This window comes from Prosopis cineraria, unplaced genomic scaffold (assembly GCF_029017545.1).
Source record: "Prosopis cineraria cultivar Desert tree isolate PC_DT_omini unplaced genomic scaffold, ASM2901754v1 PC13, whole genome shotgun sequence".
In the NCBI taxonomy this organism is placed as follows: Eukaryota; Viridiplantae; Streptophyta; class Magnoliopsida; order Fabales; family Fabaceae; genus Prosopis; species Prosopis cineraria.
In genome coordinates, this window is record NW_026555344.1 from 480,842 (window position 1) to 496,796 (window position 15,955).

Here is a 15,955-nt window from a genome sequence, read left to right on the forward strand (position 1 = left end):
AATTGCATCAACAGTTCAAACCATCGACCATGTTACACAAATAATCAATTAATATTTAACTATATAGACTACATTTTTTTCAACTATCTCAAACTTTTGAAAGGTTAAAGGTTTACCTCTTATAATTCTAACTTTCAAAGCTTCTCACAAGCTTGAATGGTGTCAATATGAATCACACTACAATCATATTACAAGGATATCATCATTATCCTATTTTTGTGAGTTTACCAACATTAGTCGCCACATTCTCTATTCTATTAATCCCATAATTCACTACCCATTCATACCTAATGGGTTTACTAGGTTTCATTAACCCACATTATCATTAATAAGTCATCTAACCACTATTAATGAGTATTAACTCTCCCAATAATCGTATTAATTGCAGTTCACATGAAAATAACTCCTTCCAACTAACTCTTAACAAAGTCATCAATGTAGGGTTTGAATACTCAAAACTACTCCTATTATATCCATTTTAGTCAATAGGTTCAGACCCACTCCTATGGATCAAAAATTAATTTTTCAACTCAAACCCTAACATTAATCTTCATAAATATGCAAGTAAAAGGAAGAAAGGAAGCTCATTATACTTACTTTAGGTGTTGGGAAGCTTCAAACTATCCTCAAGGGTCCTAATATGCGTGTCCAAGTAGAGCCAAGTTGTGCTCTTCAATTTCTCCTTTCCTCTTCTTCTATTTTCGCACACAAACATGAATTGATAAAGTCTGATTTTTGGCCATATGCCATGGCACACATAGCCTCCCGCCACGATGCATGGCATAGAAAGGCCCAATGAATGATGGTTTTGCTCTGTGCATTGCGGCGGATTGTTCACATGCCGTGGCATGTGGCACAGCGAGCATTTCTTCTCTTTTCCACTTCTTTTCCTTGCCCGAATGGCCCGTGTTCACCTCGAACCCACATCTAGGGTTGAATTCATAATTTAGACCCATCTGGCCATACATCTCATTAATTCACTAATCATACTTGTTAAAATAATTAATCTAGCATAAATTTCTCGGATGTTACATCAACAACAACTATTCAATCTCGATCATAGTCGTTGGTCTGGTAATGGTCACAGCTGGCGGTCTGGTCTTAGTAATCGCTAGCAGTCCTATATCGATTGACGCTAATCGTGCGTCCTCGGCCGGTGCCGACCGTTTAGTCTTAGTCACAACTAGTCATTCAGTCTCTATCAACATGGGTAGTTCGGTCTTGATTAATGCCATCCGCGTGATCTTGGTCAAAGTTAGTCGTTTGATCCCAGACAGTACCAGTGGTCTAGTCCCGGTCAACGCCAACGATCCTATCCTAGTTGGTGTCAGCATTTCAGTTTGGGTTGTCACCTACAGTCTAGTCCCTATCAACACTAGCAGTCTAGTCCCAATGATGTTGGCAATCGAATCTCAATGGATGTTAGTCGAAGGCAATGATATCAAAGTTGATAAGGTAGTGAAGTTGATGAACGAACACGAAAGAAAAGAGAAGCTTATATTAAAATTTGAAATAATAGGAGTTAAGAAAAGATTTAAAATTACAAAAGGATTAAGGTAGGATTTAGATTTGGATTATCCAAACAATAGATTTGACTCAAATCCAAATCTCCATGCATCCAAATATAGCATTAGAATATTTTTATTAATGATAAGTTTATGTGTAATTCTACTTCATGTATAATAGAAATACTTTTCCATTTTTTTTATTTTTAGTTTGAAAATATACATATAAAACTTAAAAATGGCCAAGAGCATTGCATGGTTCAAATAAATAGTGAAAACAATATTTTTTTAGTGACTGAAAAAAAGAATTTCCGACCAAAGGGATACTGATTCTAATCAAATCAAATATCACTAGACCTATAATGAAATATGATATATTTCTACTAGAATCAGCCGATCAATTGGAAAGTTGCCTTCCTTTATATGTGAAATGCATAGCTTGCCACTTGCATGATATGAAATAGTGCTTCCTAATCCCTATATATAGCTGACATATTGTAGAATATAAACTGCACCAATCCATATATTTCTATATATCCACATACAGAGAGAGAGAGAGCGAGCATAAGCAAACAAGAAGTTTTCTTATAAGATTCCCATTTGTGTTCCCCGACTTCCCCAATGCCTTCTCTTGGCTTTTCTTCAAACTCCATTAATATTCTTCTTCCTTATTAATTTATCTCTTCCTCTTCCCTTTCTTCTTCACTGGTCGTTACACACTACTCTTCTGAGTCTCAAGAAATATATACTGCCAATGCCTCCTCCTGCACCGGGGTTTCTTTTTCCTTCACCTCCAAATCCTACAGAAAGCAAAGAAGGTTTATCAGAAACTTTGGTTTTTGATGCTTCTGTTCTCAAGTATATATCTCAAATACCCTCTCAGTTCATATGGCCTGACCATGAGAAGCCATGCCCGAGCCCACCAGAGCTCCGAGTCCCTCCAATTGACCTGATGGGCTTTCTCTCTGGGGACCCCGCGGCCATGGCCAAGGCATGCTCTCAGGTGAGAGAAGCTTGCAGGAGCCATGGGTTCTTCCTTGTGGTTAACCACGGGGTTGATGCTGGACTCATAGCCCAAGCCCATGAGCTCATGGATAGTTTCTTCTGCATGAAGCTATGTGACAAGCAGAAGGCTCAGAGGAAGCCTGGAGAGCATATTGGCTACGCCAGTAGCTTCACCGGAAGATTCTCCTCCAATCTTCCATGGAAAGAGACGCTGTCTTTCAGGTATTCTGCTGCTGCAGTTGATGACCAGTTCGTTGAAAGAACAGTTGAAGAGTATTTTGTGAACGTTATGGGAGAAGATTTCAGGGAATTCGGGTAATAAATTGAAAGATTTCTTCTTCTTCTTCTTCTTCCAGGTCACTTTATGGACCTAATCTCTACAAAAATATTCAACTGTCGATAATTCTCCTTCTTATTACATGTTGTGTTTGAAATTATTATTTGGTTCAGGAGATTGTACCAAAAATACTGTGAAGCCATGAGCAATGTGTCGCTCGGAATAATGGAGCTTCTGGGAACGAGCCTAGGAGTTGGGTGCAACTACTTCAAAGACTTCTTCAAAGAGAATGATTCCATCATGAGACTGAACTACTACCCTCCATGCCAGAACCCAGACCTTGCTCTTGGTACTGGGCCCCACTGCGACCCCACTTCCCTCACCATTCTTCATCAAGACCAAGTTGGAGGTCTCCACGTGCTTGCCAATCAAACATGGCATTCAGTGGCCCCTAACCCTAATGCTTTCGTCATCAACATCGGCGACACCTTTATGGTATGCTTCTCCTGCTAAACAGAAGGGATGACTGACACGCTAACTCTTGAGAGATTTCTGCTAAATAAACTCAAACATTCAAAGACCAGTTTGTTGGTTTATTCCGATATAGAAAAAAGTACATTTCAATTGCATACCAGATCCTGGACACTTTCAAAATAAGATCTTGCACTTGTGTCTAAGATATGTCAAGTACTCAGTGACATCATTCTTCGAACTAAGCACATGGATACTCTATTATTGATGGAGATAATGAATGATACGTCTCATTTCATAGGAAAGGTTCACCCACTATACATAAAAAAGAAAATAACATTATATTGGCCTGATTATTATTTGACAATTTCAGGCTCTATCAAACGGGATATACAAGAGTTGCTTGCATAGAGCAGTAGTGAACAAAACGAGTGTGAGGAAATCGCTTGCTTTCTTTCTGTGTCCAAGATGGGACAAAGTAGTGGCTCCTCCAGAGCTTCTGGTTGCCGACGAAAATCCAAGAATATATCCAGACTTCACATGGCCAAAACTTCTAGAGTTCACTCAGAGACATTACAGGGCAGACACGAGAACCTTTGATGCTTTCTCGAGGTGGCTACAAGAGAAAAACATATAACTTAGAAGGTGACATCAAATAAAGTTAAAGAGGCTGCTTTCTTCCCATATTAGCTTTATACTTTGGTGGGTCTCACGGGGAAAAAGAAAAGGATAGCAGAAAAACCAAAAAGAGGCCTCTTTCTCTGCAATTACATGTACCTTCCTGTGTCACTGTTTGAAAGAATCCCCCTATAGATATATAGTGCAATTTGTATGAATAAAGGAGAGTGTTTCATGGCATGGGCTCCATATATGTAACTGAATTCACTGAACTCTGGTCATTCTCGTTACTATTGAAAAAAACATGACTATCTGTCTGATGACTTGCGCACTTTCTTGTTGATATTGTAGATACTTATCGGATAATACATGCATCTAGGATTTTCAATATTAAAGATATTCTCTTCATTGTATCCTCATTGGCCTAAATCAGAAACAACAACGCACCGCTTGAAACAACTGAAGGCAAGTTTCCCGCCGCCGACAACTTTATTTGATACCACCCCTCCCGTACGACTACAGTATTTTTGCTTTTTAAAACACATTTAAACAATGTAGAGGAATTATAAAACCTGTCAAACCACTTTTGACAACTAAAAGTCAACGGTAACAATTTGTTCACTCTATGATTAGTGACGGACCGGAAAAATTTATTAGTGGAGGGCAACATTAATGCAAAATATAAATATTAATATTTTTGAATAAAATAGTTTTACAAGTATTAGTTAAAGTAATATATAAATAAATTATATGAGAAGTTTAATATATATATATATATATTAATTTCATTTGCATCATAAAATTAATTTTACAATAAATAAAGGAGTAAATAGGGCAATTGCAATTTTTAAGAGGAGGCAAGTGTAATTTCACAATAAAGTTTGCCAAAATTTTGCTATAATTTAGTGGTTGGGCAATTGTGCCCACTTTGCTCGACCCGAGTACGTCCCTGCGGCCCTGCCTATGGTAAGAATACTTTGAAGTTATGATGGGACTATGGACGGCAATCTCAAAAGACTGCTTAATACATAAAATAGATAATATTTAATAATTTAAGAATTGTTGTGAAATCCTTAAATAATTCAAATTAAATATTTAGATAATATATGTTGTGAAAGGAAGGGGTGACGTTAACCACGCTTTCAACATAATTTTCAAATATTATAAAGCAAAATATTATATTTATACACACACAGATATAGATATTAATTAATTTTTGAATATATTTAAATAAAAAATTAAGATTAAGAAAACAAATAAATAAAAGCATATAAAAAATTAGAAGAAGCAGCTGAGTTAGGGACAGGTCCATTGACATCATGGCATATCGCTATATATTGATTTTGAGAATGTAAATAACCTGAATCCTTCAATCATCCAAGAATTCGTGAACGGAACAAAAGGCTTACTCTGATTCGGGCAGGTTGAACAGAGCAGAGCAATAATGTGGGAACTATAGCTTCCCAAACTCAAATTATTCATTGCAACTCATATTTAAACACATATCGTCATTGTTAGAACCACAGCTGGAGCACAGAAAAAACACACTTATTTATTGGCTGACGATGTCTCCTGAAATACACCTCCTTCAGTTCAGTCCAGCGTGACGGGAGTGAGCAAGGGTTGATTTGAAAAGAAGGCGTGGAGATTAGCAGCGGCAAGTTGGGAGATGTGATTGAAAGACTCGGAAGTGAGAGCAGCAGCATGAGGGGAGAGCACAACATTATCCAAAGAGAAGAGCTGATTGGGAACGAGAGGCTCATTCTCAAACACGTCCAGGCCGGCACCTGCTATCTCCCCACTCACCAGACGCCTCACCAGTTCCTTCTCCTCCACCAGACCCCCTCTTCCTACGTTCACTATCACTCCCTCTCTTCCCAGCGCCTCCATCACTTGCCTGTCCACTATGTGATGCGTCTGCTCTGTCAATGCACAGCACACAACCAGAGCGTCGCTATTAGCTGCCAGCTCCACCGCACTGCCGTAAAATGGGTACGCCACCCATGGTTTCTTGCTTCTTGAATTGTACATTATTTTGCACCCCATGGGTTCGAGCCTCTTCGCCACTTCCATCCCTATTTTTCCCAATCCAATTATCCCGACTCGCTTGCCTCCCACCTGAAACAACCATCTCAAGTCTTCACCGCAACTTCTAAAACATCTTTTTTGATCCCTTTCTAAACCATCCCTTAATTGTACTTTGCTTCCTTTTGGTCTTTTGCAATGAAATCTCGACTCCACTTGACAGATCAAAAGTGCAATTTGTTCTCTCAACGCATGCTTTTTAGGTGAACTGAAGCTCAAGTATTCTTAGGCTTGTGTAACTTTAAAAGGTTATATTAGCAATAGTTGTTGAAATCATCATAAAATTAATTGTTAATGATGATTAAATATCAATTAGTCTCTTCTTCTTTTGTGACATCAATTAGACAGTCCTTTTTCTTTTTTCTTTTTGATAACTCAAGTAGACAGTCTTTAACCTTTATGGCATTGCGAACATCTAAAAAAAGCCGTTTGGTATTTCTCTGCCAACAAACTGTAACATTCTTTTTTCGGCCACACGAGATTACCAATTTGGTTTCGGTGGTGCTCAGCACCAAAAACACTGCCGTTTGGCAGTGTTTTTTTTTTTTTCTTTTTTAAAACCACAAACTGATTATAATAATAATAAATAAATATTATAAAATTATTATTTTAATATTTGATAACCAAATAAATACTAAGATGTTAAAATTAAACCACAATGGTTTAAATAAAAATTTTAATTTGAACATTTCAGAATTGTACTGAAAAATATAAAAAAATGATTTGAAGGGTTTAAAATTAAGGTTCATTCTAGCAAAATAAGCTAGTTTCTTACACAGTAATCAATCAATATTTGAATTCCTATTAAAAAAAGTATCTATATTTAATATTTGATCATGCCTTTAATTATGCAAAATCAATAAAATAATAAAATATTTTTAGCTATAATTCTAATTTTGCAGTACAGTTCTAAACTATTTAAATCAAAATTTATATATGCACTGTTTAAGTCAAATTTTAATGAGTCAAAATATTCAAGTTTAATTTTAACATCTTAATATTTATTTATTTATTAAATATTAAAATAATAATTTTATAATATTTATTTATTATTATTATAATCAGTTTGTGGTTAAAAAAAAAAAACTGCCAAACGGTGCTGAGCACCACGGTCGAAACCGGAGTCCCGAGATTACAAGATGAACTTCACGTTTTTCAAACTCGTTTTATATTCCCGATCCGGCCCAATCACCTTGGCCCATAATGTTCAAAGCAAAAAGTAAAATTCTATTTTACCTACTTCAACTTTGGCAAAAAAAAAAAATATATATATATATATATAAGTAAAATTCTATTTTACTTATTTTTTTTTTACTTTTTTTTTTTTATACATCTGTATCAAGACCGAAATTGCGTCGTTAGACTGGAAAAAAAAAAAAATTAGGTATTCACATTCTAGATTATTCGGGCAATAACGCACAGTTTGGGTGGCAACTTTAAGTTAAAAAAAAGATTACCCGTAAAGCCGGGGGTATATTCCGGAGTTCATCAGATCGAAGCCCTTCCCTGACACGTCGATTAGCGGTAGAAATCCTCATCAGAACATCGAGGAACAACCCGACGGCCAGGTCGGCGACATCGTCGGTGAAGGCTCCTCCGGCGGAGGCGACGCGGACGCCGAGGCGGCGGCACTCGGGCATGTCAATATGATCGGTGCCGATGCTGGTGGTGACGATGAGGCCGAGGGAGGGGAGAGAGCGGAGGACATCGGCGTTGAGGCGCTGCATAGGGTTGCAGAGAATGGCGCGAACGGAAGAGGGATGAATGTTGTGGGAGGAGAGGAATTGGGGAAGAGAAAGGGAAGAGTCGAAGAAGTTGAGGAAGTTGAAAGTGTGAGAGTGTTGGGATTGGAAGTCTCGGAAGATCATCGGAGGACCCAGAACGAGAATGTGTGGCAGATCGGTCGCCATTGATAGGGTTTGACGAGAAGGGAAGAGGGAAGAGAGAGTCAGAATAAGTCAATTGACCTCTTCCTCAACGCTGGTATTTTAGAATCAATATACTAATATAAAATACTCGTTTTAGATCCACAAAATACAGGTAATTTGGTCTTGTTTAATGATTGCACATTTTTATCTCTAATCTTTTTTGAGCAAATTTATCTCTAAGTTTGTTAGTTAATGTGTTTGGGGAATTCTGGGGGGAAAAAAACAGATATAATCTCTTTTTAATAGAAATAAAATTAAAATCTTTGGGTATTTTTTGACCTTTTTGGCACAAAAAAGGAGTCCATTTTATTGATTAAGTATTTTTTGACTTTTAAATATCAAATATATAAGGTGTAAAAAATAGTAAAGAGTAAACACGGACAAGATTTGCCGTGAAAAAATAGATTTTTTTTTTTTTACCAAAAACGTATGCACTCTCAGTCTTTCATAATATGGTTTAAAAAAAAAAAAACAATAGGAAAGGATTCGTCATATCATCTTCACTTCTTCAGTAAATCTTTTGTGCCGTAAACTGATGAGTCCCCCCACCCCCTTTCGGGTTGGGAAAAAAAAATGAGATCTTTTTTTTTTAAAGAAAAAACTGAAAGCTTATTTCATTAAGGGATTTAAATATTGTGATACTTGCTAGTTTCAGCATTTTTTCGTGTGGCCTCCCTTGATCTCTTGAATTTGCAGCTTGTCTTTCTTTTTCGCAAGTTGCACGTACTCGAATGATATTGAAGATCGTTCTCCACAAAATTTATGTCAATAAAGACTCATAAATTTTGTATTAGATTATCTTGTGAAAATACATATATATTATTATTAAAATCTGAATATTAACTCCTTAAATTTTTAAGGAAACTCTAATAAAAAAATATGCTAAGATTTAATAACAAAATATACATGTTTTTATATGACAACATATGACCCAGAATTTATGGGTTCTTATTGAAATAAATTGTCATTCTCCTTTTAAAAAAAAAATTCACCAATACAGTATATATATATATATATATATATTTAGGTGATAAAGAGGGCAGTGCCCAATGTATTATTTAGGTAGAGAGAGTGGGAAATAAATTCCCGTACAATCATTAAGAACAAGATTCCTTACAGAAAGGAGAATGCTATAGTAATAACCAAAGGTATTAAGAGCCTTTTTAGAAGGACAATCAATCACTTGATTCTGAGATATTGGGATGTGAATTGTTCGAACATACCCATTGTGCTTCAAAAGCTTGGAAGTCTCTAATATAACTTGGCTATAAGAAGGAGACACATCCGGATTTGAGCAAAGGACATCAGCAAGAATTTTACAATTAGTTTCCAGCATAATGTCTTTGAAGCCTATATCATGAGCAAGTTGGAGACCTTTAAAGCAAGCCCAAGCCTCTACTTCTAGTGGTGAGCATTGGCCAAGGCTAAATGCAAATCCAGCAATCTATGAGCCATGATGATCTCTTAAAACTCCTCTACATCCAGCTTTAGAGTTCAATTGTGAAACAGCACCATCAACATTAAGTTCAACCCAATCTCTAGGTGGAGTAAACCAAGCCAAAGGAGAAGTCTCACTCAAGCTTGTATTGGAGTGGCACAAGAAAGATTTTCACATTGACATTAACAAAGGTGCAAGGTTTTTCGGTTTACTAAAGTTGGGGTCAAAGATGGAGTTATTTCTCCATTTCCATAAATGCCAAATTGAGACACCCCAGAATATACTCCAATCATCATTATTATAGAGAAAAGTACTTATATTATACTTCAAATTATTGTCAACCTAACCTCCAGGGGGGAATTAAAGAAGGCAGAATAATACCTTACATCAATTACTTGCAGCTAAAAGGATTCTACATAATGATAGTCTCCCAAAATATGCAGGGTGTCCTCTTGATGAGAGTTGCACCAATTACATAAAGGGGAGGAATGAGACCAAGACTGGTGCCATAAATTTATAGGAAGTCTGTCATGAAAAACCATCCATATGAAAAGTCAGATTCTTTCAACACCCTACCATTTCCCAATTAACTTGAAGGTTGAAGAAAAAAAGATGAGGAGGGTTATTTTCAATAAGAAAATAGGCACTCTTAAGGAGAAAAGGCCGTTGATAGAGGCATTCCATGTCATCACATCATGACCAGCTTGAGCAGAAGGAGGAAGCACATTTATTACTTTGAGAATAACATCATTAGGGAGTATATTGGCCAAATTAATAATTCGAAGACCCAAATGCTAACCAAACTGCCACTTTGCTCTGTTCTTCAGCCAAAAAGAGGGGACTAGTGCTTAAGTCTTTCAATTTTATCCCTGGGATCAACCAATAATCATCAAAAAAGGAAACAATCTGACCATTATGTATTTTCCATCTAGTGCCTTCTTTGACTGAATCATTCTGTTGACATATAAAATGCCATAATTGAGAGTCACCAAGTTTAGCATGAAGAAGTTCTTCTTTATTTCGAAGCATGTACTTACTTTAGAGCACCTCAACCCACAGACTCGAGGAGCTTGAGATGAGTTTCCGTACAAGTGTTAGACCTTAAGCAGTATTGACTAAAGCAATTTTCTTGAAGCCAAGTCCACCATACACTTTTGAGAAAGAGACTCTCCAATTAATTAGATGAAAGCCATAAGAATGGGTTTTTTCTAAATAAAATTCCTTTGCAATTTCATTATAAATACTGGTGGGGATTTTGGATACCTGCATAGGATACATGGGAATGGCACTAAGTATCGATTTTGCAAGAGTGATCCATCCTGCGGTTGAAAGGCAGTATGCTTTCCAATTTGAAAGCTTGCTCTTAACTCTCTCAATGATATATTGGAATCTATATAAGTCCTCTATGTGGATCAGTGGGAAAATTGAGATAATGTCCAACTTCTCCAGTTATTTGCATTCCAATAATCGCTTTAATCTTCCCTTTGAATAAGGCGAGCACATTCTTAAAAAAGTAAATGGAAGATTTTTTCAGGTTGACTTTTTGCTCGAAAGCATTGCAGAATAAGTGCAAGCAATTCATCATTACAGCAACTTGTTCCTCGAATGCTTCACCAAGTAATAAAATGTCATCAGCAAACATGAGGTGAGATATAATGGGACTGGTGTTTGTGATAGGGATAGGCTTCTAAGAGCCATCTAGAACTACATCACTGATAATACAAAAAAGCTTGTTCATGCATAAAATAAAGAGAGATAGAGAGATGGGATCTCTTTGTCAAAGACCTCATTTTGGGGAAAAGAAATCAGAATGCAAGCCATTCCACAAAGTACTATAGGAAATTGTAGAGATGTATTGGAAGATTATATTGATAAATTTTAGATCTGGACTTACCTCTTGAAAAAGTAGCATTAGGAAGTCCCACCTAACATGATCAAAAGCTTTCTCCAAATCGGCCTTCATAGCAAAGAATCCTTTTTTCTTTTTATCTTTTTCATGATATGGAGGATTTCTTGGCCAATAATGATATTGTCATGAATTTTCCTTCCTTAGGATGAAACTTGATTGAAAAGGAGAGAGAAGGCTATTCATCAAGCCGTTTAATCTCTAATTTAGAATTTTTGTGATGCATTTGTAATGCACAATACAAAGAGAAATGAGACAAAAATGGTTAACAAGAGTAGGATTATCTCTTTTCAAAATCAATGAGATTAGGGTTTTATCAGCATCATTAATGGGACAGTTTCCTTCAAAGACACCAATTATGAAAGCACAAAATGAAGGGCCAACAGTATCCTAATTTGACTAGAAAAAATTAAGGAAAAGCCATCATATCTTGGTGTTTTGTATGGTCCTATAGAGAAAAGAGCTTTATTAATTTCTTCAATCAAAGGTGGCAAAGCCAAGGAAGTAAAGAAGACAGTCACACATGGTAGAAAACAAGTTCTTGTTAACAAGTAATTAGTGGGGGGTTCTGTCTGTTGGTAGAGTTGCTTGAAAAATGTTGTCACTAAGCTTTGCATATCAAAGTCATTGTCAACCTAATTACCAAGGTTGTCTTTTAGAGCTAAGATACAATTCCTCCTTCTCCTTATCGTGGTTTTGAGATGGTACTAATGGGTGTTTCGGTTTCCCTTGGTAACCCAGTATATGGGAGCTTTTTGGAACTATTTGATTTCCTCCAATTCCAAGATGCCCTGCAAATCACTTTGCAACTCCTTTTCTAGGTTAGTCAAGAATTTAGAATAAGGGTAGGATTTACATTTCTATATACCATTCAATCTGGCCAAAATATACTTTTTCTTGTGTTCAATAAGTCCAAAAAACTTCTTTATTCCAAAGAAGGATGGACTTTTTGAAATTATCAACATTCCAAGAGAGATTATTATAGGGAGACCATTGATCTTTGAGAAATTCACTAAAGGATTTGTGGGAGAGCCATATGGCCTTAAAATAGAAAGGTTTAGGACCTAAATTTTGATCTAATTGCTTATAAGTTGAGATCAGAATAGGTTATGATAAAAAAATGTAGTTTAAGGGAGTATCTTGACTGAGCTGTCAAGGAATGCTGAGAAAGAATGAGTATTTGCAAGCGCCCGGTTAAGTCTTTTTTATAGCCTAGAAAAGTTTGAACAACAAGGTCCTTTCCAAGTGAATTTTATGCTTGAACTACCTAAGTCAGTGAGGGCACAGTCATCTATGTTATTTTGAAACCACTTGAAATGGAAGCGAGATCCCCCGATCCACCAACTTGTTCTAAGCTAAAGGGAATGTTGTTAAAGTCGCCAAAGATTATTCAAGGAGCAGTAATAGTCGATGCTAAGGATCATATTTTTCCTTAAAGGACTTCCTAAAAATTTGAATGTGGCAGCACATAAATTATTGTAACAATGAACAGTGGTTGGTTCTAAGAAGAGCACTGAAGGTGTAAAAATTGGCAATCAATTTAAAGTAGCAAGACTTGTAGAGAGTTGATTTTCCAAGCAACAGAGATACCACCCGAGTAACCAACACTGGGACTTATAATGAAGAAGTCAAAGCCAAGACACTTTAAAAAGAGAAGACAAGTCACTATTGCACCTTGTGTTTGTCGGAGCTATAAGAGTGGGCCAATTTGATGTTTCAGAAGAGACCCTTTCCACAAGCCCCTCAAAAATTCTAGTAAAATAATTTAATTGTTGATTAAATATTAAATAAGGATAGAAGTATAATTAAAACCTAATAGAGAGTTGGGTTTCAGGAACCATGAACTCCAAGGAATAATTACCTATTACAAGGCCTTCAAGTGAAGAGGGCATTGGGCAAGGCCTATTGCTAGGGTCCAATTTCTCATTGAAATGAACCCTTACATCATCAAGATTTGTGTTGTCTCCCTCAACATCCATATTACACTGGGGGTGTTCTTTGAGCTAATTTTGTCCCCTTAAAAGTGTCACTGTTGCTTCCTTCCTAGGTGAACATTAAAAACTCATTACTTTTTACCATGTTTCTTGTTCGCTTTTCAACACAATGCTCATAAGTCTCTTATTAGACATTCTCATTTTTCTCTTATTGAGGCATTATCTGCTATATGATTGCATTATGCTCGGCTATAAGATCCTAGTTTATGTCCTCTTCAATGTTCTTTCCCTTATTACTTTTTTTGTTTTTCTTTTATGCATGGTTGCTCGTAGGATCCTCTTTTTCAAAATGTGCAACAACATGCATAAACATAAAGCGCATTATACCCTCATCCTCTCTCTCCTATAGTTCTATCTCATCAGCAAAAATGTTGAAATTTGAGCCGGAGGGATCTTTGCAATGTAAATTGATGTTTTTATCTTTAGTTTTTTGTTGTTGTCGATAGGGTTTTTGACCTATAAACCATTGCTCTGTAGGGCTAGTGATTCTAGTATTTTCATTTAGAGCCTCCAATAAAGGTTCAGCAACGCCTGTACTTTATTGTGTTCTCATATTGGTGACTAGAAAGCTTTAAAGACTTTCATCTGATGTCTGTGGACACCATAGTGTGTGCATAACATCTGCAAACCTTCATATTCTAGTTAATAGTCTTCTTAGCCTAAGTAAGACCTTGACATCAATTATTTCCTAAGGTCTACCAAAACATAAATCCGAGAAAAGTACCCTTGGAGTTGGTAAGAAGTATGAAGATCTACCTTTAAAGTTTGGCTAATTCGATTGCCTATAAAAGTGAGAGCTTCATCATCATAATATTCCAACAAGACTTTAAGAACTTGAACCCAACAAGCTACTTGTTCAATAATCTCCATTCCTGGCTTGAATCTAAGTTCCTATGGCTTGATTGTGAGATAGTAATCATAGATCATCTAAGGGCCACCTGTTAGAGCATCAAAATAATCTTCCTTGTTAGATAACTTAACCACAAAGAAACCATGGCCAATATTGATGAGCATTATAACTACTTTCTTTGCCCACATGCTTTGCAGCCTTAACTCTCGAGCCTTAAATCCAATGTTCCTGTCAAGCAACTTAATAGTGATAACTTTTTTTTCAAGCCTTATAAAGTCTCTTCTTCACGTGGGTTAAGATGAAGGTGGGGAAGTTGCTATTGGAATCTTTGATTGTCTCAAAATCTTCTTCACAAGCATTAGTACCACCATTTATACTCCTTTGTTGGTATCTTCATTTTCCTTATCAATCTCTTCATCTGATGAGTCATCTCACTTGTTGATACCTTTCAATTTATCTGCAACTGATGGCTTTATAGGAGGAGTTTCCATTTCTTTCACCCCTAACTTTGGCCAATGTCCTTGAAGGAAATTATTATTCTTGTCTCTGTCAGCAACATTCTTGATCTTTTTTGAACTTCGAATGAGGAGGTCATCTTCTTCTTTAGAGGGAGCATGGTTCTTTGAGGAGCCAAAGAGAGCCATAATGATGTTAATTTTTGTAAATATTGGGTTAGAGATCCACCAAAGTGGGTAGCCTTAATCATGTATGTGGTAACAGGAAAAGCTTAAAAGTTGTTCCCAACCTTGTCAAATGCCAACTAATGCAAGATATATATAATTAACCAAATATGCGCATTATACCCAAGCTCTTTATTTTTTTTTAGTAAGAACCAACGTGAGCTTTATTTGGCAGATGCACACCACAGTACACAGTGGCACACATAGAGCCCAAGTTGTTGGTTGGTTATATGTGTAATTAATGTCATTGGACTATATTTTATCCATATAAAAAATGTGATCAAACTATAAATTCAATCTCTGTTTTGAATCCAGGCCAGCTTTTATTATCCCTGCATACTGGAGAAATTTTCTTAAATATATTGCACAAAATTCCTAATTTATTATCATTATTATAAATTCATAAACAAATGCTAGACAACTGTGAAAACAAATACTGTTATACCTTTTGAACAAAGAAAAGGGATTGGGAATCAGCCAAGGGATTCTGATATAGAGAGGTAATTCATTAGACACAGAATTCAAATTGGGAAACGAGTATGGGCTCCCTTCCATAAGCCAAGTATATATTTCTCAAATTGTTCATGCCGGAGAAATGGATACCCTAACCTTATTTTATTTTATTTTTATATAGCTATCTGATATCTAGTGTTTTTCTGATAGTTGGAGAAATTGATTCAGTCAATATTTTGACTTATTTGTTTCTCTTTATAGCTATCATTGTTGCAATTGACTCCTTCTGAGCGTGCTGTGCTGTGAGAAATAAGTTTTACTTTACTACTTTTGTTCTATTTGCATTGTGGTTTTGAGAGAAACCCTTTTCGTGTTAAGATGTTGAATTTTGTGTTTCTGGCCACGTGATAAAAAATAAAAAGAAAAGAAAAAGAAATTGTTGTTGAATTTGTCACATTGTTCTTGAATATTTAAAATTCTTTGCCAATATCTATGTTTGGGTGCTTTAATAATACTGAACAATAGATTAGACACTGCATGAGTTATTAAATTTAATCATCATTAGCTCTAATTGTCGGTGTAAATCTCAAGATATTTAATGTTATGCTATGTTTAGATGTAAATACATGGATTTGAATTTGGGTCTAGTTCTTTGTTTCAATGCTTAAAAATTTGAATTTACTTGTATGTGTATGAATTTGAAATATATGAATTTTAAATTTTAAATTTAAATGCAAATTTACTA

At 36.0% G+C, this 15,955-nt stretch overlaps 2 protein-coding genes across 2 annotated transcripts; one reads left to right on the top strand and one right to left on the bottom strand.

Moving 5' to 3' along the window:
- The first annotated feature begins 2,037 nt into the window (after positions 1 to 2,037).
- LOC129291770 (gibberellin 20 oxidase 2-like) lies at positions 2,038 to 4,111 on the top strand. Its single transcript, XM_054929296.1, has 3 exons — positions 2,038 to 2,825; positions 2,961 to 3,282; positions 3,632 to 4,111. The coding sequence occupies exons 1-3, from the start codon at positions 2,260 to 2,262 to the stop codon at positions 3,893 to 3,895; spliced, it is 1,152 nt and encodes a 383-aa protein (XP_054785271.1). The 5' UTR covers positions 2,038 to 2,259; the 3' UTR covers positions 3,896 to 4,111.
- Positions 4,112 to 5,166: 1,055 nt separating this feature from the next.
- On the bottom strand, positions 5,167 to 7,929 carry LOC129291772 (glyoxylate/hydroxypyruvate reductase HPR3-like). The gene is made up of 2 exons (XM_054929297.1): positions 7,419 to 7,929; positions 5,167 to 5,994 (listed from the first exon to the last, which is right to left on the bottom strand). Exons 1-2 carry the CDS (start codon positions 7,869 to 7,871, stop codon positions 5,470 to 5,472), a joined length of 978 nt encoding a protein of 325 aa, XP_054785272.1. The 5' UTR covers positions 7,872 to 7,929; the 3' UTR covers positions 5,167 to 5,469.
- Positions 7,930 to 15,955: the final 8,026 nt, after the last annotated feature.

What these genes read in the sequence shown, in the direction of transcription:
- LOC129291770 (XM_054929296.1), top strand. Translation starts at nt 2,260, where the DNA reads ATGCCTCCTCCTGCACCGGGGTTTCTTTTTCCTTCACCTCCAAATCCT. An exon ending in GAAGATTTCAGGGAATTCGG is followed by an intron (nt 2,826 to 2,960) that starts GTAATAAATTGA and finishes TATTTGGTTCAG; the next exon opens with GAGATTGTACCAAAAATACT. An exon ending in ACATCGGCGACACCTTTATG is followed by an intron (nt 3,283 to 3,631) that starts GTATGCTTCTCC and finishes TGACAATTTCAG; the next exon opens with GCTCTATCAAACGGGATATA.
- LOC129291772 (XM_054929297.1), bottom strand. Translation starts at nt 7,871, where the DNA reads ATGGCGACCGATCTGCCACACATTCTCGTTCTGGGTCCTCCGATGATC. An exon ending in ATATACCCCCGGCTTTACGG is followed by an intron (nt 5,995 to 7,418) that starts GTAATCTTTTTT and finishes TGGTTGTTTCAG; the next exon opens with GTGGGAGGCAAGCGAGTCGG.